Here is a 26175-nt window from a genome sequence, read left to right as displayed (position 1 = left end):
TCGGGACCTCAATGTTCCCCTACCTGTGCCCTTTGTCGCCAGCGGACCGGTAGGAGCCGTCAGGCGGACTACGAGGATCTCACAAGGCTCGTTTACGAGTCCTTGATGGGATATACCAATAGAATTGCCGCTTTGGAGGAACAAGTGCGACGTCTGCAGGAGGGGGCGGTGCATACGTCGCAATTGGGTCCTGTGCATCACTATTGGTATTCGTTGCTCCCCGTGATGGAACGATTTACGCCCGACCAGTTGTTTGAGGCCCGAAGACAGGTGGACAGTGTCTTGTGGCAAGTTCAGCACCGCCCCACATCCTATCCCCAATCCATGCCCTATCCCCCATCCATGCCCTATCCCCCATCCCAACCTCAACAACCCCCTACCCAAACTACCTACCCACCTTTCCTACCTCCTCAGCCCCCATCCCAGCCTCCACATTCCACCGAGCACTTTTCTCACCACTTTTCTCCTCCTCAATATTTTCCTGCTACCAGTTTCAACACTCCTTCTACTCTTGCTCGGTCAAATCCTTCTCCCGCTACCCCATCCAGATTGAATACTCCCTCTGTTGTGCTTGCCACAACACACACTTTTATGTCCACAGGGGCACAGGAACGAGGGGGACCAACCAGTGTTCAAACCTCCACCGCCCAACCTTCTACTCCCACCACTCCCACTGGTCCTACTTACAGGCATTTGTAGCCTTTTTTTTAACTTTTTTTTATTCTAAAAAGTTATTTATATTTTATTTGTTTTGTATTTATTTAATTTTTTTAAAAATAAAAGTGAACATCTCACATCGCATTTGAAGTGAACTATACTTGGTTTGCTCCACCAGCGATGGGAGATTACTTTAGTGTATGTAGGAAAGGTCTTTAAAAAGGTCCAATCGCCAGTGGAGCGACACAAGTATGTGTCGCTCCTCTGGCGTTGGTCAGACTACTACACAATAACAGGCCTGATAAAATCTACCTGCGCCATCGGAGCGACACAAGTATGTGTCGCTCCTCTGGCGTTGGTCAGATTACTACACAATAACAGGCCTGTAAAATCTTCCTGCGCCAGCGGAGCGACACAAAGATGTGTCGCTCCTCTGGCGTTGGTCAGATTACTACACAATAACAGGCCTGATAAAATCTACCTGCACCAGCGGAGCTACACAAAGATGTGTCGCTCCTCTAGCGATATAGAAGTTTGAAAATGAGTATCAACACAATAATATAACTTCAGTGTAGCAAAGCAAGAATGTATTTCTCTTCTATCGTGGTAAAAATAATATATAATTAAAATTTCAAATACTTTGAAAAACAATATTTATTGAACCACAAATCCAATTGAAAACTAATACAAAAATCTGTAAACCACCAAATAAACAGAAATTAACAGTAATTCAAAAATAAATGCAAAATGTTTATACAAATCGGTCCTGCCAGTCCACCCTTCCTGCCTCCGAGCAAAAATAATCCGCAAAACAGTCTCTCATCCGTGATACCGCAACACTTGACCGTGGTCCAAAACTTTCAATGCTTGGCATCTGTTCCAAATTGAGTGGTTCCTTTTTAAGGAGGTAGTTGTGTAACACAACAGCACACTTTACAACCTCGTCCACCGATTCCACCTTCATATGAATTGGTTTGGTAAAAATCCGCCATTTTGCAACCAAAATTCCAAATGTACATTCAACCATTCTTCGAGCCCTGGTCAAGCGGTAGTTGTATGTCCGTTTTGTTATATTTAATCCGCGGCTTGAATAAGGTTTCAGAAGATTTCCACACATTTGGAAGGCCTCATCACCAACCAATATGGCATGGGTGGGGCATCAGTACCTGGCAGTGGTTGAGGCGAAATTGGAAATGGAGTGAGCTAAAACTTTCTCCACTTGCAAGAAACCTATAAAAAAAAAAATTAAGGTATTTAAAAAATATATATATTAGACAAGGTATATCAATCAGACACAATTCTATGGGACGTTTTATTAATATTTATCAAGATTTTTTATGTAGACAATAATGTAAAAAAAAAAAAAGGATAAAGGTTTCTTCTCCATGGTGACCGATATTGATCACAGTTCATTTGACATCGTTTGACCATTATATGGATTGAAACTTTAAAAGATGCATAATTAAAAATAATTAAAAATAATAATGCTGATCATCACTTGTGGCCTATGCACTTTGTACAATGATCACAGGAAAATAGTAAAAAAAAATTTTTTTAAATAGTTTTACACTACCAAAGAGCAGCTTTAAAAAATTTAGACAGAATTGGTACTATATATAATATTTATCTACTTTACCTTATGGTCAGCAATAGGCGTTCTGCTGGGGAAACACAGCGGCAGAAAGTGGTGTCTTGTCTTTGAATGTGAGGTGACACCCGTTGTAAAAGATCATCAAAACTTTCTACCGTCATCCGTAAGTAATTAAAAAATTTGTCAGGATAATTCCTCAATTCAGGAAACAGTTTCAAAAACTCCCCTTCTTATTCTTGCAGAGGTTATTGGATGCACCCAATAGCGACGCTTTCTACGCTGTCTGTCTCAAAGACGTTTTCTCCAGCGCGAAACCAGAATTAGAGCCTGAAATCCAAAACTAATATGGTCTGGCATCATCTTTACACTCTGCAGAAGGAACTTCTGAGTGGTAAGTGACCTTCGGTTTTCTTTTATAGCCACTTGTAGTATTTGCTTTAACAGATTGCATCTTTTTATCTCTGAAATTTGAATAACGGATCCGTCCTTCCGTTTACAAACGGAAGGAAACGGAACAGACGGATCCGCTATTACGACGGACCCGGCAGACGGATCCGTCGAAAAGTGTCTGCCAGATGCAACGGAAGGAGGAACCGGCATTAATTACTATAGCCGGAACGACGGATCCGTTGTATGAAAAATATCCGGTAATGTTGACTTTGACGGATCCGGCAGGCAATTCCGGTGACGGAACTGCTTGCCGGATCACTCTGCCGCAAGTGTGAAAGTAGCCTAAGATATACTACTGTATCAAAAAATAAAGCAATAATAAATCAGTTATTAAAACGAACCAGTAGATGGTGCAAACAGCAAACATTCAACTTTAGGCCTACTGACCACCATGCGGCCGAGCATTAAAACCAGAATCAGCCTATAGACAATAACAGTACTGTTCCTGTAAGAAGGAACGACCTTTATAGATATGTTCACAGATGACCCATACATCTGTGCATGCTGTGCAATCAACAAGTTAGATCTATGGAATGAACTGCTGAATTTACAGTAACAAATGGTGGAGTTTTGGTGACATTTTTGCACTTAAATTTGCATCAATATACAGTACAATGCATGTGACTGAGGTTTAGCAAACACTTATTTACACAAACTATAAAAAGTATCTACCGGTACATTTTTCATGAACTAATTCCAACCAGACGAGATAGGGTGGGATTATTTTGAATGTTCATAACCTGATGTGGGTGTATAGGTAAGAGTACAGTCTTGGGATGCGGCTGTCTTGCATCCAAGTACTGTGCATCTGTACGAGTTACAGCAGCATCATAATAACTGATTAGAACAACACCGTTTATTCAGTTCATTGTTAATGGTCATACAAATTTGCAGGTTACCGAGCAAATAAACAATGTGGTTCTAATTAGGTACTTGGTACTTGACAATACATTACATGTACCCCAAAATCATTAAAGACAGCTCGTTCTTTAAAAAACAAGCCCTCATATGGCTATATCAGCTAAAAAATTAAAGTTATGGTGGAAAAAAAATTTATGGCTTTTTAAAGACGCAGATGAAAAAAAACTTAAAAATCTTTGCATAACAGAAAAAACCAAAACTCTGCATATATTAATAGTACATGTGAATATAAGAAACTTGCTAATACAGTATATCTTATTAGAGTAAGGTGTCTCTTTCTCCCCCTTCTGAATTAACATTCTCTGCTGAATCTGTCTTGAGAAATAAGACCAACTGTTATCTCATTGAAGGATCTCATTACATCAGGGGTGCACCACGCCTTTCTGCTGCCAGAGGCGAGAACTGAAATGGCGCCACAAACCCCCAATGCCAATTTCTCAACTTTACCCCTTTCTTCCAGCCCTACTGTTGAAGGCATTCTTGGGAAACATTACATACAGAGCTACAAAATATACAGGGTGATACAGCGCCACATACTGTCCTTTCCAATACTATACTGCAGAAACAGATAATCCCCCTTTTCGCTACCCCCCCCCCCCCCCACCCACCTCTTGCCCCTACCTGGTGCTACTTGAGGCAATCGCCTCACCTTGACTCATTGGTGGTGCACCCCTGCATTACATACTGGCCATAGACATCTCTTGAGAGGGGAAGGGAGAAAGTACAGCAAGACACATACACATGCTGCCCATAGAAGTCTTTGGGGGTGGGTAGTTGAATGAGCTCATAGGGATAAACAATGTTTTATTTCTCACATATATTACAAAGCTTCTTATATTCACCTATATTATTGATTTATACAAAGCTTGTTGAAATCATAGTGACCTCTTGAGTGCCAAACGAGGCCATGTCCTTAATGGGTTGAGGAAGCAGTAATAACATTATATAAGGGCATTTTTTATTTTTTATTTATGTAGTTATCTAATATAACAAATCTGCAGCCTTATTTTAATGATCCTTATAAACAAAATATAGGAAAATATATACTTAAGTACCTATACTTAGTGCCACTTATGCATGCTCTACTGGCTTAGTATAACTTACTGAATATAATGAACTTTAATTCTCCATACAACAAACCCTAACTCAAAAGGCTCCTTTACAGGAGTAGATAATTGTTTGTTTTAAAAAGACATCATAAAGTCAAGGAAAGATGATTGATAAAAGCACTGAACAATTGACCGACAAGTGATAATTGTTTAGTTTGTTCTTGCAATCGCTGATGTAGTCACCTAAATCATCTTTCATCGTCCAGAATTTAACAAGTGTGAACAGGTATCATTTACAGAACAGACTTTTCTACAGTGGCTGTTTGCCTGACAAATGGTTTATTACACAATTGCACTCACATGATAGTCTGTGCATCTAAAGAGTTGTCGTACGAATGTTAGCAAATAGGATAACGGCTCGTTTGTAGTGCAATCAAATCAACTGTCTACTCATGTATAGAGGCCATAGGGTAGGAATACACTGCAGAGACCATCCCTAATTGGTGTGGATCCTGTCCCTAATATCCTGATTCGTTAATTAGAGGCACTATCCTCTCTAAGTCAGGACATATATCCACACCAATTAGGGGCATTATTCATGCCTTCCTTAGTTTGTTGTGTGGAAAGTTAGCGCTCTTTAACATAAACGTGTCCCTTGTGGGAATTACGCTCCGTGTGAGAGAGGGGTCCTGCATTCTGGACTTACAGTAGCACAGGGCATAATCATGATTTATAATGCTGTGCTCCTCTGCATGACCTTCATTCTACAGAATCATATTCCATTACAGAAAGGTCACGCAGAGGCACATACTATTATCCATCATGATTATACCCTGTGCTACTGTAAGTCCAGAATGCAGGATCCCTCTCTCACACGGAGCGTGATTACCGGAAGGGACACGCTCTTGTTGAAGAGCCCTTAAAGTTTATTACATCCAGTTGAGCGCATGCTTAGGTAGAATCCTGTACTCCATGTACCTCCAAACAACTAGTGTGTTAGATAGGAAAGAATACAGCTGTTGACCAGAACATTTACAAAGAAAAATACTTTTTTATTGTGAGAGTTGAGTTTTCATCAGTTCCTGTGTTAAAGATAAACACACATCAAAATTACACACACACACACACACACACACACAATTTAAATACAGTGAGAATGGTGGCAAATGTAAAAGCTGTATATGCACTGGTAAAGATTTACTAATCAAGATGTGCCATAATTCTAGTGCAATTAGCACAGAAAAACTGGCATGCATGTTTAGCACTTATTAAAGGGAATCTGTCATCAACTTTTTGATGACCGTACTGAGGGCAGTATAAAGTAGGGACAGAAATGCTGATTTCAGTGGAGTGTCACACATCAGCTAAAAGTAAGTGGTTGCCGAGAACCAGCATCATAATCATTGCAGCAAAGGCCTTGAAAAGAGTCAAATCTACCTGAGAAGAGTCATGGTTATTCATGAATTCCTGCTCTCCTGCCCACCTGCTGATGATTAACAGTCTTCTACCTAGTTTTCTCCCTTTCACTCTAGGAGACAACTGCCAACGATCAGCAGATGGGTGAGAGTGCAGGAGATTATGAATAACCATGACTCTTCTCAGGTAGAATTGACTCTTTTCGAGGCCTGGGTTGCAATGATTATGATGCTGGTTCTCGGCAACCACTACTTTATACTGCCCTCAGTACGATCAACATAAAGTTGATGACAGGTTCCCTTTAAATGTTTTAGATACTTTTAGGCCACTTTCACACGTGCGAGTTGTACACTCCGGACTCGGATCCTGAATTCCTAGCACTGCCGGGGTCACATAGAATTATATTGATTTATGATGCTATGTAACCCTTACAGTTCTGGAATGTAATGGATAACAGTGACAGCATTATGTCAGTGTTATACAATACATTCCAGACCTCTAAGGGTTACGCAACATCATAAATCAATGTAATGCTATACCACCCTGGCAGTGCTAGGAGTTCCGGAAGGGAGCTGTCTTATACTCACGCTCCGAGTCCAGAGTGTACAACTCGCTGGTGTCAAAGCGGCCTTAGAGCCTTTTCCAACTTGTAGAATGATGAGGAAGTGTGGCTTAGTGGGAAAATGGGTGCAACCTGTCATAAATGATTATGGCTTAAGGCAAGGGATACATGGCGACACCTGTCACGGCTAGAATCGCTGAGCAGTGGTGATCCCATTGAAATGAATGGAATCGCCGCGGCAGTCGAAAGAAATCCAGCCGTGTTGCACGACCAGTGTCACCATATAGCCCTTTGCTTAAAGGGTATACCACCAATGTCAGATAGGTCCCACCTCTGGGACTCACATCTCCATAACAGGCCCCCAAAAGTGAAGGAGAGAGCACTGCACATGCATGGGGTGCTCTCCATTCAGTTCTATGGAAAGTCCTATAGAAATGTATGGGGAGAACACTAAGCAAGGGCAGCAACTTTTCCATTTATCTCTATAGGACTGCTGGAAATAGTTGAGCCAGCACTCTGCTGTTTTCAGAATTCCTATAGAAGTAAGCGGAAGGGTGGCCACACATGCATGGCTGCCCTCCCTTCACTTTGGGGCACCTGTTTTGGAGACAGGAGCAGGTCTCAAAGGTGGAACCCGCACCTATCGGACATTGGCATAACCTAGCAATGTACCACCAATGTTTGAGGTGAGACAAACCCTTTAAGAAAATGTTGCCACACGATTCTGGTGTAAAGTAAGCCAACTAATAGGTGGTGTAAAGCAAGTCTAGACACTCTAAAGTTGTGACAGATTTATCATCCAGCATTAGTCACTGTCTAGTCTCAAAGGGAGATTAAAGGGGATGTCAGAGTTATTTTTTTGTTCTTTGCATGTTTCTAACTAATCAAATGCAACAGTTTTGCCATGCACTTACTGCATCTGTATTTGCTCTTTTCTCAGATTTCCCTGAGGGTCACATGACCTGTGATGTCAGCTTCTCTCCCTGCTCTGATGATGTTTCGTGCACAAGCCTGAGAGATCAGATATGAGCCTGTACACGAAGTGTCACTGTGCTGGCCACTGCTGTCTGCTCTCTCCCTGGATTCTTAACCCCTTCAGCTGCACAGACTAAGGGCTGAAGGCTTTACTGAGTAGTTGCAGGCAGTGAGGAGACTAATGCTGGGCACAGGAGCTCACTGACTAGAGGAGTTCTGCACAAGAACAGGTAGAGGAAAGATCCTGTGTGTATCAGCAGTGTCATTGTACAGCTGGTACTTGTAGTCCTACACATACAACATGCTGCTGAGTCTCCCAGCAGGCAGACATGTCACTCAGGGCAGCACTTGTATTCACTCTCTTTGCAGAGAAGGGGGAGGGGCAGAGATTGTTGTTATTGCAGGTAAACAAAGGGCCAGAAGAGAACCAGGGAAATGAGGAAATATTATATTTTTTTTACCTAAAACTTGCTTAGCTCAGTTATATATTGCTGCCCATCAGATTTACAGTGCTATATATTTTTTTTTTTCATAACTCGGACAACCCCTTTAAGGGTTCATTCACACGACCATGTGTGCCCATGATTTGGACTGCAAATTGTAGTCCACAATGCTCGCTGTGTGAATCCTGTATTGCAGCGCAGACCCATTGACTGAATGGGTCCGTGATCTGCAATATACAGCAAAAGATAGGACATGTCCTTATTTTGCAGAGTGGAGGCACAGACGAAATCTTGCCAAATCCGTGCCTCCGCTCCACACTATATCATGAGAATTGTGGACCCATTCAAGTCAATGGGTCCACATCCGTGATACGGGATTCACACAGCACTTGCCTGTATATTGCAGAACCGCCATCTGCGGTTCACAATATGGGCACAAACAGGCTACGGTGGTGTGAATAAACCCTTATAATGAGGAAATTTAAAGTTTTGCAGGAGTCTGAAATGTCGTGGCAGCCTCTGTCCTCCTGAGTGACACTGGGCTGCTGCACATTAGTCTCTATGGAGCCTCTGCCTGTGGCTTTGGAGCGTTTTGGTGTCTGTCTGATGAAACTGAGCCAAATGGATATGTCCTAGCACACAATGTAAGTCAATAGGGACGGATCCATCCTCTATTGACTTTCAATGGTGTTCAAGACGGATCCGTCTTGGCTATGTTAAAGATAATACAAACGGATCCGTTCAGAATGGATGCAGACGGTTGCATTATCTGAACGTGTGAAAGTAGCCTTAACAGTTTTTTCTAGCTGTGTAACTGGTACTTTCACTTTGTTCCGGTCATCTAATAAACTTTATCTCTAAACTACTAAGAGGTCCTAAACCCTTATTTAAGCCACATTCTTATCAGTAAGATGACAGAAAAGACAGAAAATCCACAGGCTGCTACTAGAGCATCCCAGCTCTGTACACAAAAAAGGATTCCATATTTTTTATAAAAAACTATTAAAACAATGATTTTTAGCTCAAAATAAGTACAATGCAATAATAAAAAGATTGCCCCCAAAGGTATAAATAGCCTTTAAGGGACATGGGTTGCATGTTTTTTTTTGCACAAAATACATATGGATTTTTCAGTCTTATGTCTCACTATATTTATTACAATGGTTCCATCAGTCTGTACACCACCAGGGGACTAGAGTACCTTTGCGAGTAAAAAAAAAAAAAAAAAAAAAAAAAGTTGAAATGATAAATCTGGCTAAAAACATAGCTCCACCCACAAAACATCTGCCCGTCCCTTAGCAAATGCCTTTGCCAGGCTTAGTGCAAACTGCCCGAAAAATTGCACAAATTAATCGTAACTTTAGTATAAAATCCTATTCCACTGAACAAACAGGCAAATTCCCTGCTCTTTTCTGGCATAGAGCACTTGATACATTACTCTCTTAGACAGTTTGTCTAGGTCTCCACCAGATTTATCACATTGGCTCAGGCTGGATGATAAATGTGGTGCCGGGATAGACACTTTTCTCTCATTTCAAACTATTGGTTGGCTTATTTTGTGACATAATTTTATGCCAGAATTGTGTCACAACTTTCGTGCTAAATGTTCCCTTTCCTGTGAAGTTATACCCCTTTTTTAGATAAGCCATGCCCCCTTGCCAATGGCTGTAAACCTGAATAGCCACATTTTGGCACAATTTATGCCAAAATATATCAGTACTGTCATTTGTAAATGTGGGCCAGTATTAGTAAACCTGTCCCATTGTCGTTATTACTGACAATACATGCGTAATCGCAACATATATCTAGCCCTGAGTAGATTGTCTTGTCTGAGAACACATGTGTTCTGAGTTTGTGTTATGTATCTGTAAATACGTTTTAAGCATTCTTCAGTTTGCTGTCAAACAATAGTTACTGTGCAGTTTCTGAAGAGACTAATGTCTATTTTACTAGTTCTGTTCTGGTAAAGAATCATGACTTAGAAATCAATTTCGTTGAAATCTTCCAAATATCCCGATGACTGAAGTGTTCCGGTATCTTCCAAATCTGTAAATGCAGTAAATGGAAAATGCATTTTTATAAACTGAAAATTAGAGCAGATCCAGTTGCATATCTGCAAGCGGCAAGTTCAGATGAAAGATTACGAATGAATGCCATTAGCTGTAAGTCTCTATTATCAACCCAAAAAACTATGCAGAATTTTATAGGCTATCTAAACCTTCAGGGGCAATTTCTTTTTATGATTACATGTTACTCATTTTTGGCTAAAAAATCTTTTTTTCAATTGGCCTTTATTAAAAAAACTATTGAGCTGTTTTTTTCACAAAGGGTTAACAGTTTTTCTAGCTGTGTGACTTGTACGTTCACTTTGTGCCTTCATCTAATAAACCTTATCTCTAAACTACTGAGAGCTCACACTTATTATCAGTAAGATAAGAGCTGAGCTATAATGAGTGTTTATAAGGTCAGAGAGCAGAGATAAGGAGTCCATCTGCTCCTGATCTGAAGGAAAAGACAGAAAATCCAAAGGGTGCTACTAGAAATTGTCAGCTCTGTATAAAAAAAAGAATAAAGACCAGTTGAAAAAAATATTTTTACCTCAAAATGAGTACAATGCAATAATAAAAAAAATTGCCCCCAAAGATGTACATAGCCTTTAAAGGTGTTGTCTCACTTCAGCAAGTGGCATTTATCATGTAGAGAAAATGAATACAAGCCACTAACTAATGTATTGTTATTATCCATATTGCTTCCTTTGCTGGCTGAATTTATTTTTCCATCGCATTATACACTGCCCGTTTCCATGGTTACAACCACCAAGAAAATGTGCCGGCTTTTCTGGTGGCCAGGACCATGGAAGCGCACATAGTCTTTTTCCTATAGTGTGCAAGCATGGCCACCTGTCACGGCCTTTGGTTTGCGCTGTGATACTGTTGCCACACTTGCGGTTGCCCGCGGAAAAGTGTTGCTATGATAGCTTGCGGTGGCAGTGTCTCGGCCTTCTGGGTGATTGCCGTGACATGGTTGCCATGCATGCTGTTGCCGGTGGTTACGTGGTTTGGTATGCTTGTGTGTGCACTTCCCCTTTAAGTGGCTTCCTTCCCCTGTCTGGTGATGTAAGGGTTAACTGCCTTGCTGGGTGTGGTCACTTGTGCTTCTTTTACCTGTGGCTTTAGGTCAGGAGTCAGTTGTACTCCAGCTTTGGTGTATGCTGGAATTAAGCTCCTTGTCTGGCTTTTACCATTTGTCCAGTGAGGGCCACCCTTATCCCAGTGTCTCCTTCCCTTCATGTCCCTATTTGTATGGAGTGGGTTATGTTCAGGGTGTTGGTATGTTTGTTTAGTTTGGCGTTTCATGTCTGGTGGTGTTTGGTGTCCAGCATGTTTGGCTAGGCATTCCCCTGTCTTATGTTTTTTTGCAGCTATGGGTGTCCTGAGTCCCTGTGTGGTTTGTGGTGTGTGCTGTGTCCTCTAATGTTGGTGTGGATCTAATGTTGGTGTGGACAGCAGCACTTGTGCACAGGTTCCAGTCAGTGTGTCTGTGGCAGGTGTGTTATGGGTTTCGCTTACCTGCCATCTCCTTATGCTGTATGTGTTCCCCTCTCCTTGCAGCCTGGCCTCAGGTGGAGACTCCTGTTCCTCCATGACTGGGAAGAACAGGTCGTCTCTTCCCTGCTCCTTGGTGAGGGATTACCAGGGCGACTTAGGGTCTCTAGGAATCCTGAGTATGAGTCGTCCTACCATCGGGGTCCGCTCATACGGTGAGGAGTCAGGGAGAGGATTAGGGTCACTGTAGGAGGTGACCTGCTCCCTTATTACTCCTTTTGGCCAGGCTGATCCCTTTTACCCTTTGACACCGCACGTTGGGGGGTTTCCTCCACTCCCCACCTTGACACCACCACTGATGGATTGCAGGCTGGTCGTAACCATGGAAACAAGCAGTGTATAATGTGATGGAAAAATGAATCCAGCCAGTAACGGAAGCAAAATGGATAATAACAGTACATTTCTCTCTCCCTTTTGGATACAAAAGCACACTTCCCACCTAGTAGCATTAGTCAGCTTCCCTTTATTAATATTTTGGTGTTCTTAAAAATCATATTGATATTTGTTCTGCCCAGCCAAGTTTGAGAATCATTACAGATCACGTTTGCCTCAGTTTTGGTATTTCTGTAGTGATTATTGTGGTTATGGCACAATCTAGCGGTGTTAAGTTGTATTACACTTTGTTTTTCCTGTTACAAAGACTGCTGCATTGTGGGTGGTGCAAAGCATTGTGGGAGTGCAAAGCATCCTGGGAAAGAGAAGTCTCCAGTCTCCAGGACACATCAGCAGAGCTGTCCTTCTGCATATCTCCTTCTCAAACTCCACCATCCTTGTAATAGCATATCTGGTGAGAGATCTACCTTTGTTTCAAGGATATTAGGTTATGGAGAGCTGTTCAGTCAGTTGTAATTGTTACTCTGGGAGTTGTTACTACAGACATGTAGTCCTATGTTAGGCAGCCATTTTACTATGTGCTTCAATGTTATGCAAATGTTATGCAAATGTTACATTACATGCTATCTATACTATCTTATACTTGCTATTTTTATTCTTGTACTTTTATCAAACAATCCTGTTTTACCAATAAACAAGTTAGACTACAAATAACAGTCCTCTTATTTGGAAGACAGGAATGGTTTATGCTGAATGTAAGACTGCACACTGTGTGAATGTATATGAAGATAGAACAGTAAAACAGATGCTAGTCACCAGCGATAGTGGATCTGACCATACAGAGCCCACCATCACACACGTGGTCCTGTGTACAAGGTTGCAGCAGCTGCCATACAGTCACAAGAAGTGAGAGTGCAGCTCCCAGCAAGTGCAGCGCGACCCAGACCACGCTGAAGTCCATTCCTACCTAGACTGCATCTGCACATAGACATTAAGCAGCCAGCAAAAGGCACACAATGTCCGCTAGCCAGGCATCATCATACACGACCAGGTCACAAGCAAGCTGCTCTAGCAAGTCCTCAATAAAAGAAAAGGCTGCTCTCGCCTGTGCAGAAGCTGAGGTTGCAAAAGTAAGGTCTTCCTTTGCTGTAGAAGAGATGCAACTAAAGAAAGAGAGAGCATGCCTGCAAGCATCAATGGAAAAACAGAGAACGCCTGCAAGTGTCACTGGAAGAAGAGAAAGCATGCCTGCAAGCGTCTCTGGAAAAACTTGCTGCAGAGAAAGAAGCGGCAGCTGCAGTAGCCAAAGCAGAGTTCCTAAAAGCCATGGAGTTCCCTGAATCTGAGAAACACAGCAAAGTACTTGGGCCAGACCTAGATCAACAAGATCCAGCACAGTGCGTCTCAGAATATGTCCATCAGCATCCCAGGACAAATGACAACTACGAGCCAGTATATCAGCCAGCTTATGCAGAGTATAAAAGATCCTACTTTGAACCACAGGCAGGACGGTATGCGACAAAACGATGCTACAGAACAGAAGCTAAAATCTTTGCTTCGACTTAAAGGGACAACATTCGTGACAGAACGGTATTATACAGACTTCCCTAAGCCAGGAACCACTAAAAGGTATGGTGATACACCACACATGCAGCATAGCAACAACACACCGTGTAGTATTGGCGCTAACCAGGCTGCCATGGACTTCGCTAAGTTCGTTGCTAAATGGGAGCTGGTTACTAAAGGACTTATAAAGTTCACTGATCGCCCCGAGACCTACAGGGCATGGCGAGCCTCCTTCCAGAACGCCATAAGGGACTTAGATCTTTCCTGTAGTGAGGAGTCCAATCTCTTGGTAAAGTGGCTTGGAAGCGAGTCTGATTAACACGCCAAAAGAATCAGAGACATTAACATAAACTATCCGGGCAAAGGCCTAAAGATGGTGTGGGAAAGACTTGATTAGTGTTATGGGTCAATAGAAGTGACAGAAAATGCTTTATATAAGAGAATTGATAATTTTCCCAGAATAGTGGGTAGGGGTTACCAAAAGCTCAGGGAACTCAGTGACTTGTTGATAGAGGTACAGGTTGCTCAGGCAGAAGGAGATCTTCCGGGGCCCGCGTTCCTGGACACCGCCAGAGGTGTCAATCCGATTGTCCAAAAACTCCCTTATAATCTACGAGAAGTGGATCACGCATGGTTCCCATTAGAAACAGGTTCATAATGTACCATTCTCCCTTGCCTTTGTCGCTGAACAGGCAAGGATCAGAAATTATCCCAGTTTTGACTTTACATTGTCTTGTCCCACTACCCCTGGTGTCAAACCTCATAAAACACAAGTGGCAGTCCACAAAACTAATGTTGCCTCCACAGGTTCTATTTACAAGCCGTGTAAGTCTTCTCAAGAAGAGAACAAACCTAAAGATCTTACCAAACAATGCCCCCTGCTCAAGAAACCACATTCTCTACTAAAATGCAGAGCCTTCAGGGAGAAATATTTAGAGGACCACAAAGATTTTCTGAAAGAAAACAACATCTGCTTCAGGTGCTGCACTACAACATTGCACTTCGCCAGGAACTGTAAGGTCAGTGTGACATGCACAGAATGCGGTAGCACAGAACACAACACAGCTTTACATCCAGGACCACCCTCTCAGGTATCATCCCAAGCAGAAGAGCATGACGGAAAGCAGAAAGACACTGACATAGACACCCCAATAGTCATTTCTCAGTGTGCAGAGATCTGAAAGGACTCGTAGGAGGAAAGTCCTGCTCAAAAATCTGCCTTGTCAGAGTTTATCCGGTCGGCAATTGAGATAAGGCGATCAAGGTATATGCAATCTTAGATGATCAAAGTAACAGGTCTTTAGCTACATCCACCTTCTTCGACACCTTCAATATCGTAGGGCCCGGTTCTCCCTACTCCTAAAGGACATGTGCTGGTACCGTTGAGACGGCAGGGAGGAAGGCAACTTGGTACAAGATAGAGTCCATAGATGGTCAGACCTGCTTGTCCCTGCCAACCATACTGGAGTGCAATCACATACCTGACAACCGGTCTGAGATACCTACACCAGAGGTGGCAGCTTACCACCCCCACCTGAGGAGTATAGCTCACCTGATACTGGAACTGGACCCAGAAGCCCCTATAGTCTTACTCCTTGGAAGAGACAAACTATGAGTTCACAAGTCTAGAGGACAGATTAATGGTCCCCAAAACGCTCCATACGCCCAGAGACTTGACCTAGGATGGGTCATCATAGGAGACATCTGTCTAAGAGGAGCACGGAAGCTGACCTCAGTCAACAGTATGCTCACCAACACACTTGAGAATGGACGTCCTTCCCTATTCCAGCCATGTCACAGCAGATTCCTGATAAAAGAATTGCCACACAGCGCTCCTGTGCGTTGTCCTTTCGCAGATCCCTCCTGTGAAGACCACGCCTGCGATGGTGAGCAAGATCACTTAGGGTGCACAGTTTTCCACAGGACAAGAGAAGACAACAGGGTCGCAATGTCCATAGAAGACAGGTTGTTCTTGGATATCATGGATTAAGGAATAGTAAAAGACAAATCAAAAAGTTGGGTCGCACCTTTACCATTTAAACCCCAGAGACAACGCTTACCTAACAACAAAGAACTTGTCTACAGTCGATTCATCTCCCTCAAGCACAAACTTCAGAGGACACCAGAGACGAGAGAACATTTCTTTACCTTCATGGAAAGAATATTCCAGAACAACCATGCAGAAATGGCACCCCTGCTCCAAGACTCCGAGGAGTGTTGGTACTTAACCATATTCGGGATGTATCATCCTAAAAAAAACAGGGCAGATACGAGTAGTATTCTACTCGAGCGCCAGATGCGAAGGCGTCTCGCTAAATGATGTCTTACTGTCTGATCCAGACCTCAACAACAGACTTCTAGAGGTACTTCTCCGCTTTTACAGAGATTCCGTAGCATTTATGGCCGACATATAAGGCCCCTTTCACACGGGCGAGTATTCCGCGCGGGTGCGATGCGTGAGTTTAACGCATTGCACCCGCACTGAATCCTGACCCATTCATTTCTATGGGGCTGTTCACATGAGCGGTGATTTTCACGCATCACTTCTGCGTTGCGTGAAAATCGCAGCATGCTCTATATTCTGCGTTTTTCACGTAACGCAGGCCCCATAGAAATGAATGTGGTTGCGTGAAAATCGATTTTCACGCATGAGTTCTAGGTGACAGTCTATTCACTGTATTATTTTCCCTTATAACATGGTTATAAGGGAAAATAATAGCATTCTGAATACAGTATGCTTAGTATAATAGTGCTGGAAGGGTTAAAAAAAAAACTAAAAAAGTTAACTCACCTTATCCTCTTGATCGCGTAGTTCCCGGTCGGTCTCTTCTTCTTAGCTGTGGGCTAAATGACCTGTCGTGATGTCAGATCACATGCTCCAATCACATGGTCCATCACCATGGTGATGGAGCATGTGATCTGACATCACCACAGGTCCTTTAGCCCACAGCTAGTAAAGAACAGACCGACCGGGAACTACGCGATCAAGAGGATAAGGTAAGTTAACTTTTTTATTTATTTTTTAACCCTTCCAGCACTATTATACTAAGCATACTGTATTCAGAATGCTATTATTTTCCCTTATAACCATGTTATAAGGGAAAATAATACAATCTTCAGAACATCAATCCCAACCCCGAACCTCTGTGAAGAAGTTCGGCTTTGGGTACCAAACATGCGCGATTTTTCTCACGCGAGTGTAAAACGCATTACAATGTTTTGCACTCGCGCGGAAAAATCGCGCATTTTCCCGCAAGGTACCCGCCTCTTATCCGGGCAAAAAACATGACGCCCGTGTGAAAGAGGCCTAACAGATGTTCCACTGTTTCCTCGTCAAGGAAGAACATAGAAACTACTTGAGGTTCTTCTGGTACCACAACAACGACCCCAATAAAGAAATTGTAGAGTACCGAATGAGAGTGCACATCTTTGGAAACAGTCCTTCCCCTGCAGTCGCTATTCATGGTCTCAGACATTCAGCCCGAGAGGGTGAAGCAAAGTATGGTTAAAATGTCAGATCCTTTGTGGAGAAAAAGGGCCCAAGAAATGCTCGCTCTATCTAATTTGAGGTTGCAGAATATCGCTTCCAACAGCTGTGAGTTAATAGGCCTTCTCCCAAGACCATTCAAGTGACCTAAAGGACTTGGATCTTAGCACCAAGTCCCTTCCCATGCAGTGGAGCCTCTGTTTGCGCTGGGATTTAAAGGCAGACACATTCACCTTCCAAATCAGCAAGGAAGAAAGGCCCTTCACACGCAGAGGATTTCTGTGCACCATGAACAGCTTATATGATCCTCTGGGATTCGTAGCGCCTGTTACCATCCAAGGTAAAATGATGTCAAGAGACTTCACCACAGAGACGTCTGATTGGGATGATCAGCTTCCCACGGAGAAAAAAGACCTGTGGACAGGTTGGAAGATGTCTCTCGAAGCTTCGACCAGCTTTCACGTGGCACGACCCTATGCTTCCATGCCATGCCATCAACTGAAGTCAAGATGCAAAGACTGTATGTCTTCTGTGACGCTTCAGTCAAGGTAATTGCAGCCATAGCATACCTAAAGACCATAGACGTCAAAGAACGATGCCATATAGTGTTTGTTATAAGCCGGACCAAACTGGCGCCACTCAGCGAACACAAGATACCCGGACTGGAACTCTGTGCTACTGTGCTTGTAGTGGAGTTGGCTGAGCTTATAACGACAGGAATGAACCTGGAAATAGAAGAAGTCGAGCTTTACATTGACAGCAAGGTAGTCCTAGGATATATATTTGCAACAAAATAAGACGCTTTTACGTCTATGTCAGCAATCGGGTGCTAAGGGTCAGGAGATCCACTTGTCCTAAACAGTGGCACGACGTGCCTACACAGCATAATCCTACAGACCACATGACTAGATCTGTTGCACCAAGCCACCTTAAGGACACAACATGGTTTACGGGTCCTGCATTCCTGTACCGTTCAACGTCTTGCAGCATCAGATCCGACGCGTTTGAATTGGTAGATCCAGATGATGATGAAGAAATCTGACCTGAAGTATCTGTTCTACATACAGTAACTCCAATCCCATAGTTTCAACAGGTTCGCCACCTGGATGTTGTTCGTTTGTGCTATAGCTTGTGTAGTTCATATAGCTCAGTCTTACAAGTCGACATTACCTGTGAGCCATAAGCCCTGCAAAGGTTGGCATCACTGCAAACACGCCTTTACTGCTCCTAATCTGGAAAGGTCCAAAAACATAATAATTTGCACGATACAACGTGAATGTCATGCTAAGGAAATAGACTACCTCAGCAAAGGTCAAACAGTCTCCAAGAATAGCTCTTTGATGAAGCTTGATCCCACCATTGACCAAAATGGGTTGCTAAGAATGAAGGACCTAGTAGTGGTGTCTGTTGACGCCAGACAGGGAGCTGTTCAGTCAATTGTCATTGTTACTCTGGGAGTTGTTACTACTGTTAGTTAGACACGTAGTCCTATGTTAGGCAGCCATTTTACCATGTGCTTCAGTGTTATGCAAACGTTACAGTACATGCTATCTATACTCTATACTTATGCTTTCTATTTGTATTCTTGTAGTTTAACTAAACAATCCTGTTTTACCAATAAACAGGTTAGACTTCAAATAACAGTCCTCTTATTTGGAAGACAGGAATGGTTTAAGCTGAATGTCAGACGTGTATGAATGTCAAACGTGTATGAAGACAGAACAGTATTAGAGGCCCATAAAGGAGTTATTAAGAATTTCAGGGAACATTTATTAAGACCAGCATATTACATGCTGATCCTAATCTATCCCAAGCTGCGTCAGATGTGCTACAGTTATTAGGAAGCAATAACCTTTTAATCAACCCGAACAGGGCTTGTTCAAGTAGGAAAGGAAAATACTGTTTTAAATGAGTTCTGTTAGGGCTGTGTGTCTGCAGAAAGGGTAGGGCGTTTCTGAAGGCATTTTTTAGGTTGGAGCCCCAATTTTGATCTCGTTTAAAGCCTAAAATAGAGAAGATTTAAGAGAGAGCTGCATATACTGTACTTGCAGCTCTCATTTTAGTCTGGAGGAGGGGGGATGAGCAGCCAGTGTGGAGGGAGGGAAAGAAGATCACAGACCTTCCTCCTGTCCCTATATGGGTTTAAATATTGAACCTCCATGTTATCTCCCTCAATAAATACCAATGAAAACTACAAAACAACCAGCTAAAAATGTTATGGACATTGGAATGTGGTGACACCACTCAGTAAACAATCTAAAAATACATCCCCAAAAAAATCTTTATTGCTGACCCCCCATTATATGTGCCCAAGATGGTTCCTTTAAAACTTCAACCTGCCCAGCAAAATTCAAGATCCCATACAGCTACACTGAAGAGAAAAAAAAAAGATAACCACTGGAACACAGTGGAGGAAAACACTTTACTGGTCTTTAAAAGGTTATTCCAGGTTTAGGTCATTATTCAAGTCTGCGTACTATGACTTATTGAAAGAATCATAATCACCTGCAGCCCACTACTCTGCTCCAGCACCCTGGCTCAGTTTGGCGAACTTCCAGTCCCCAGCTTGTGTACTTCCAGCTGGGGGACAAACAGGGTCACTTGCGACACTGCAGCCAATGACTGGCCACAGCAGTGACATAACACCAAGCGACAAATCACTGCTGCGTCGCGTGCCAGATGGGGACACCTCACCGTTGAGGCCAGTCATTGGCTGTAATAGTGCACACAACCTCAGCCAGAAGTAAACACACTGAAAGACTGCCAAATGGAACCAGGGTGCAAAATCAGCGGGGAGTAGGCGAGTATGAGTTTTTCATTAGGTCAGACACTTGATGGTTTTTACTCTTCGCTTGTTTGAGCATCTGTTCATCATCGTTGGAACATTTATATTACTGACATAGTAATGTAATTACTTACCCCCACATTGTTTGTTCTGAAATATTATGTCATCAAGCGCAACATCACTTCTTATTGAAATCCCACGAATAGCTTCAAACACAATCTAGGTAAAAGGAAGTTCACATGGTTATATCTGATGTCTAATTACAAACATGAAAGTTCTGATGGGAGAAAATATATGCATCCGTCACATATGTATTAATTATCACCAAGAGGTTATTAAAAGGATTCATTGATGATGAGCAACTGAATTTCAGATAGTGGGTTCCCTTGCGAGTAAGGCTACTTTCACACTTGCAGCAGAAGGGTCCGGCAGGCTGTTCTGGTGGGGGAACAGCCTGCCGGATCCGTGCTAAAGCTAGTGGCGCTGGAAGTCCGCTCCGGCCCCATTCACTATATAGGGCGTGGGCCGGAGGTCCGGCTGCAGCACTGCAAACAAGCCGAGAGGCGGCCGGACAAAAAACACAGCCCTGCCGGACCCTGCTGCCGCAAGTGTGAAAGTAGCCTAACTTATCTCTTGGTTGTCATTTGTTGGTTCCCCAGGATCAGTGGTTGCCTACAAGGAAGTCACTGCATAACTGCTGATTCTTTATGTAGCATTGCGTTCAATGTACAGTATATCCATGACTCTCAGACTCCTCATAGGTTGGCATACTGTATGTTGTGGACATTTCATAAATATCTGTAGTCAGAATATCTTTTTAAGTGTCAATAGCTGTTAAAAAAATAGAAGAAATCAGACAAATTGTTTTCACAGCTCTGTACTAATGTGATAACAAAGCTCTTCAGACAAATTCACATGCACTTGCATAACTCAGCCCTCTACCAAACAAAGACCTGATCAAAGTATCACATTCATATTTCTATATTTGAAGAAGGAAGCTCCTTTTCTGGCCTTGACTATATAAAAAATCTGAACTAGAAAAAATGGCTGATTTTTGGTATTGTGGTTTAGTCCAAATGACAACACATCACATGGACAGGTGTGGTACTTTTTCGGGAAAGAAACAACCATGTTAAACCATGTTTTTCTATCCCTGTACATCTTTTTAGGGAAATACCAGACAGTGTGTCTGGCCACATGACAGTAGCCTCACGAGTTGCCTTTTGTGGCCATTGGCTGCCACGGGTGGTGTACCATTTGGGTCTCATCCTTAGGCCTGTTTCACATGGTCAGTATTTAATTTGTAAGCCAAAACCAGGAATGGGTCCTAAAGAGGCACAAATATTTCAATTATACCTTTTCTCTGTAGTTTCCACTTCTGGTTTTAGCTTATAAAAATAGATTCAAAATACTGACCAAATACTGACCGTGTAAAACAGGCCATAGGCATACTTACCAACATCTCAGTTGGTAAAATCGGGACATATAATTCCCACCCCTGGGGAACACCCAGCACCAGCCCAGAAACAGACACTTATGGGAGTGGTTTGTGCTAGCACCGACCATTTTGACCCAGGACAGTGTGAATTTGCCAATACTGTCTCTGAAAGTCAAGTACAGTCCTAGCAAATTTGGGACAGTTGGCAACTATGCCTTAGGGTACAAATAGACATTATAAACACTGCAGATTGTATACAGCAGAATTGCATGAGGAAAATCGACAGCATTTACAGTACAGTCAAAGTGGGTCAGACTTTGAAAAATCTCATCCACACACTATGCCCGCACTGTAATCCGCACATATTTTGACATGCAGTGAGTTTTTTCTTTTTATCAACAGCATGTCAATTTATGTTGCGGATATCTGCTGCAATTTTTACAGTTTACAATGCAGGGGGTGCAATGCGGCAGATCCGCAGGGTGTCCACACCAGAAATTGTAGAAAAATTTGCACGGTTTGGTACAGATTTTACCACTGCAGATTTCGGCTATATTTGCTGTGGAAAACCCGCAGCAAACTCATCAGGAGTGGCTCTACCCACAAGGTGTGGTCCAGTTTGACAATTCATTTTCCTTTTACATATTGCCTACAATTAAAGGGATCACATAGGAGCCCTTTCCAAACCTGTCTCTTACCTGATGTTGCCTTTGGCTCTCATATTCTATCTGTGCTCTTAACCAGCTGATACTTTGTTCGCCTCTTTTAGTCCATAAAAGAATCTCCTTGTGCCTGCGACCTTCCTCTCTCAAATATACATTAAGCAGTCCAGTGCCAGCTCCATACATGTGGTAAAAGAAAGTCAAGCACTGCTTCCCATAAATTGCCCAAAGTGGTCTTGAGATAAGGCTTGATTTTTGCCCATAGAACATGTTGGTAGCTTCAATGTACATATAGTATCCTTAAAGGAAAGAAATAAAACCATATTAAACATCATACTCGTATACAATGTCCTATCATGACATGAACAGATATGTACAGTATATATGTATATATCCGTCAGTGGTTTCCTTCTTTGTGGTGTAAATCATATTGGGGCCCATTTGCTAAACACTGGTGATTCATACACCAATCCTCGTAAATATTTCACTAGAGTAAGATGACCAGATAATTAAGAGATGCACATCCCTTAGTAAATTTGTTGCATCTGGTGTTGTTTGTGTGCCACAAACTGCAATCTATGACAATTATGATTTATGCCAGTTTTCTGGTGTAAATTAAAGTAAATGTATGTGGCTGATGTAGCTCCACCCCCCAAGTTAAGCTACACCCACATTTCTAAAAAGAGGCAAGAGAATTTGAAAAAGTCACACATTTTTGAGAAAGCCTTTTGCCTAAAAATGTGCAACTTTTATATGCCAGAAAACTTGCTTGATAAATGTGCCCTATTGTTTCCTCCTTTTAGAAAGATGCAAATGCTGCTTATTTAAGCAGGGTTTTCACGGAACAGCCACAGGGCAGTAGTCTGCAGTCGTTTACCATGATTTGTTGCCGATGCAGAGCACTACTGCAAAGGACTAATTATTGCCAAAAGGGTTATTTTAATGTTGCAAAGTTAAATGTTGTGATTTATTGTTAGGCACTTATCTTGTCATGCACTGTGCGATGCTAACAGCAATGTATGGGCAACAGACAGTTAATATTGCCAGACTGTTTAGGTGACCAGGGTGATACACTAAGTCCACCCCCTGGTAGTTACCGGTAGTTAATAAGTCTGGTCTTAGCAGAGCTACAAGACAGCACCTTGGCTGTACAGCAAAATACATTACCATGGCCACTGCAGAAAATCCAGGCTAAAGTTTAGTATATTAATTACCTGTGGCCTCATTTATCAAAATGGTAAAAGTAAAGTGACCTTGTTTTATGTGCCGGATCTGTTGTATGGTAGATCCAAACAGCTCCCAACAGACCACGCTGACTTATAATGGGGTCTGCCCACACAATTTTTGCAATAGTGATGGAATAGTGGCACCAATCAAAGCCCCTGGTGCAGATTTGAACATGGCTTAATATGTGAAGAAGACTTGGGTGTGAGTACAGCAGTACAAAGGTAAAGATTACAAAGCCTATCCTGACAGTAAACTGATCTCAGTATTTTATTCTTTGCTATCAAGTGACTACAGAAAATCAACAACACAGGACTCACCTACCCCAGAAGTGTGATCTCCCCTTGGTCCTGTGTAAGATGTAGGTGTTGGCCCTCGTATCCTATGCCAGGTTCCTCTTCTTTGCCATTCTTGTTGAAATCCACAATCATCTCTTTCAAACGTACATTTTCCAGGGATTGGAGGCAACCTATCTTTAATAAAAGGAAAGACATGTAAGATTTGTACACATGTACATTTTGTAAAAATGTCATACCTACCAATCTTACTAATGATGACAAAAGATAAGTGCACAATTGCAACCAATTCTATCACTGCAACAATGTGTGAAAAACAAATGACACAATTTTGCAGATTTGAATTGTTTTGGGCTCCTAGCAGAACCATATTGATTCTGGTTAAAATATACTTAAAATGAGAAATGTCATAGTCTACAATTACTGTAAAACTACAGAATTGCATGTTTACATGCAGTTTTGCCTAGTGCGGTAGTGACCAGCCCACATGCAGAACTGTCCACCCAATCCCACTCCCCTTTCAGTGGTCACAGCAGGACTGGTACCAGAGAACCCTCCCTTTTCAAGGGTCACATTAATGCCACCTCCAGCCCTCCCTGCATGTTCTCATCTTCTAGGCTCTCACTGATATAAAATCAGTTGGAGGTACTGTATAAGAAGGTAAAGGTAACATAATTCAGCAATTACCATAGTTTAAATACAATGCAAAATTGAAAACCATATGATCCTGCAAACAATGAATGTGAGTGAAGTGTTGGTGTGAGCCTAAGCAAAACTGTTGCTTTTGTCAATTATTTCATAGAGAGGACAGTAGGACAAAAATATACAGATGACCATAACGCCTGTGAGGGTAGACAGTTATTGGAATTGTTAGTATTGTACAGGCAAATATATACCTTGCTAGAGTAGACTCGAAGGCCCGATTCACATGACCGTGGGATGGCTGTGCCGGTGTAGGCATGCACCTCATAATAATTTTGGATCATCTTACTCCAGCTGACTTTATGCTAAGATCAATGTGTGAAATGTAGTAAGACAGTGTAAAACAAAAGGAAAAGAGGGAAGTTATTCCAATCCTAAGGGATCGTGAAATCCCAGAGGGGATGAAAAAGATATGGGCGCCGACAGAAGTGGGGTGGTGGTGGGGACTGAGAATTACAAAGAATTGAGTCAGAGAAGGCAGCTAGAATAGGAGTGTTTGGTACAGTCAAACACCTGTGGTTTGAAGATGGGACAAAAACCGCCATATGGTCAGGCAATCTCACTAGTCTGACAGTGAAAGTCCGTGAAATAAAAGGTGATTAGCGCCACTCCCTTAGTCTTAGGTATAGTATATTAGATACTGTACATAGCTTAAAAGCGTATTTAAAGTAGTTTTATGGAAACAGGTATAAAAGAAAAAGGGAACTCACAGGTCCCAGGTATATGATAGATAGATGCTCTAGTGACAAAATAGAGTCAGGACAATGTAAAAACAGAGAACCTAAGGATCAATAACTATTAATGTAAATAAAATGAGTCACTTAAAAAAATGATAAAATAAATAAATAAGGTAAAATCCGTATGCACTCTCTGGGGGGTAGTCAGCAGGATAAAGCTCAAGACACCTGTGACTTTAACCCCCCCTGTGACTTTAAGGGCTGGATCTCACAGGCTTCTGTAGAAGGCAATGGAAGGCATCGGGCTTGCTTTCTCTGCCATCGGGTCCCCGCCACTGCACAGCTTTGACTACGGCATACAAGGGGTTAATACGCCTGCATCGTGTTTTAACCGATGCCAGCGTATGCGGAAAGGGACCGGCTGTCAGTGACTACTGGATCTGTGCCGCTGATCGGGCGGGCGCAGCTCCCGCACCCGCCCGATCAGCCTGCCGTACATGTATGGCGCTGGTCCTTAAGTGAAGTCCACCAGCGCCATACATGTACGGCGAGGGTTCTCTACGGGTTAAATGGTTATATGCAATAAATAAACATGAAATAAAATATATTTAAATGGAATATGTCTTACCAGCTATCTGGCAGTTTCCAATGTTTACTGAAACATCATCAAGTGCTGCAAGACCACAGTCCCAAAAACTTTTACACAAACTAACAAATACCACCTGGAAAGAGAAATGAAGTGATTCAGGTCATGGTCAATCTGTTAATCAGTAGATTCAGGTTTATAGTCCCTGGAAGCTAATTGGGGCTTTAACATTAAAAAAACTAAACAAAAAAAAACATTCAAATAAAAACAATCCTCTTCTGAATTGTGTTGTTTTTGAACACTTCACTTAAATGGGTGTAAAATAGGTTATATAAAATCACCTCGACAAAGACCGACTGACCAAGCAATTCAGTCGAATCAGAATGAAATCGGAATGAATTGCTCGTTCCTAATAATTGCCTGACCCTGAATGGAGGTGAGAGCTGCATTTACATGCAGCAATCACCTCTGCAGCCTGATTACGGGTGATTGCTACTGCAGTCACTTGTCCCCATGCAGAGTCATTGTTTATCGGCAGCAGATCATTGTCTAAACAGAACAATCTGCTTTCCAGAAAATATAATTTTGGTTGCTACATCAATGATGCTTTCTTCTGGCAAATGAGCTTGTTCAGCGGGTGACCAGCAGCACATGTACACTGGCCAATTATCAGGAATGAGTGTTCATACACAATCATCCCCAGACAGAGGCATTTTATTCCTACAGCACATGTCTATTTACACAGCGAGA

At 42.3% G+C, this 26175-nt stretch overlaps 1 protein-coding gene across 3 annotated transcripts in view; it reads right to left on the bottom strand.

The window, feature by feature from the left end:
- Positions 1–9003: 9003 nt before the first annotated feature.
- Positions 9004–26175, bottom strand: part of MAMDC2 (MAM domain containing 2) — a 113062-nt gene continuing 95890 nt past the window's right edge. Inside the window, exons 10-14 of one of the 3 annotated variants that reach the window (XM_044287256.1) lie at positions 25468–25561; positions 23485–23637; positions 21977–22239; positions 19975–20059; positions 9004–10110 (exon numbers count right to left, since the gene is read on the bottom strand). In XM_044287256.1, the coding sequence (XP_044143191.1) occupies positions 10043–10110; positions 19975–20059; positions 21977–22239; positions 23485–23637; positions 25468–25561 (663 nt within the window). In that variant the 3' untranslated portion in view covers positions 9004–10042. Of the gene's footprint in view, positions 10111–19974; positions 20060–21976; positions 22240–23484; positions 23638–25467; positions 25562–26175 lie in introns of those variants that run through there. The other 2 variants (XM_044287266.1, XM_044287275.1) reach the window with 2 other exon arrangements.

The sequence above is a fragment of the Bufo gargarizans genome, chromosome 1 (genome assembly GCF_014858855.1).
Source record: "Bufo gargarizans isolate SCDJY-AF-19 chromosome 1, ASM1485885v1, whole genome shotgun sequence".
Taxonomy (NCBI): domain Eukaryota; kingdom Metazoa; phylum Chordata; class Amphibia; order Anura; family Bufonidae; genus Bufo; species Bufo gargarizans.
Note: the sequence above shows the minus strand (reverse complement) of the source record. Positions and strands in the feature narration are given on the sequence as shown.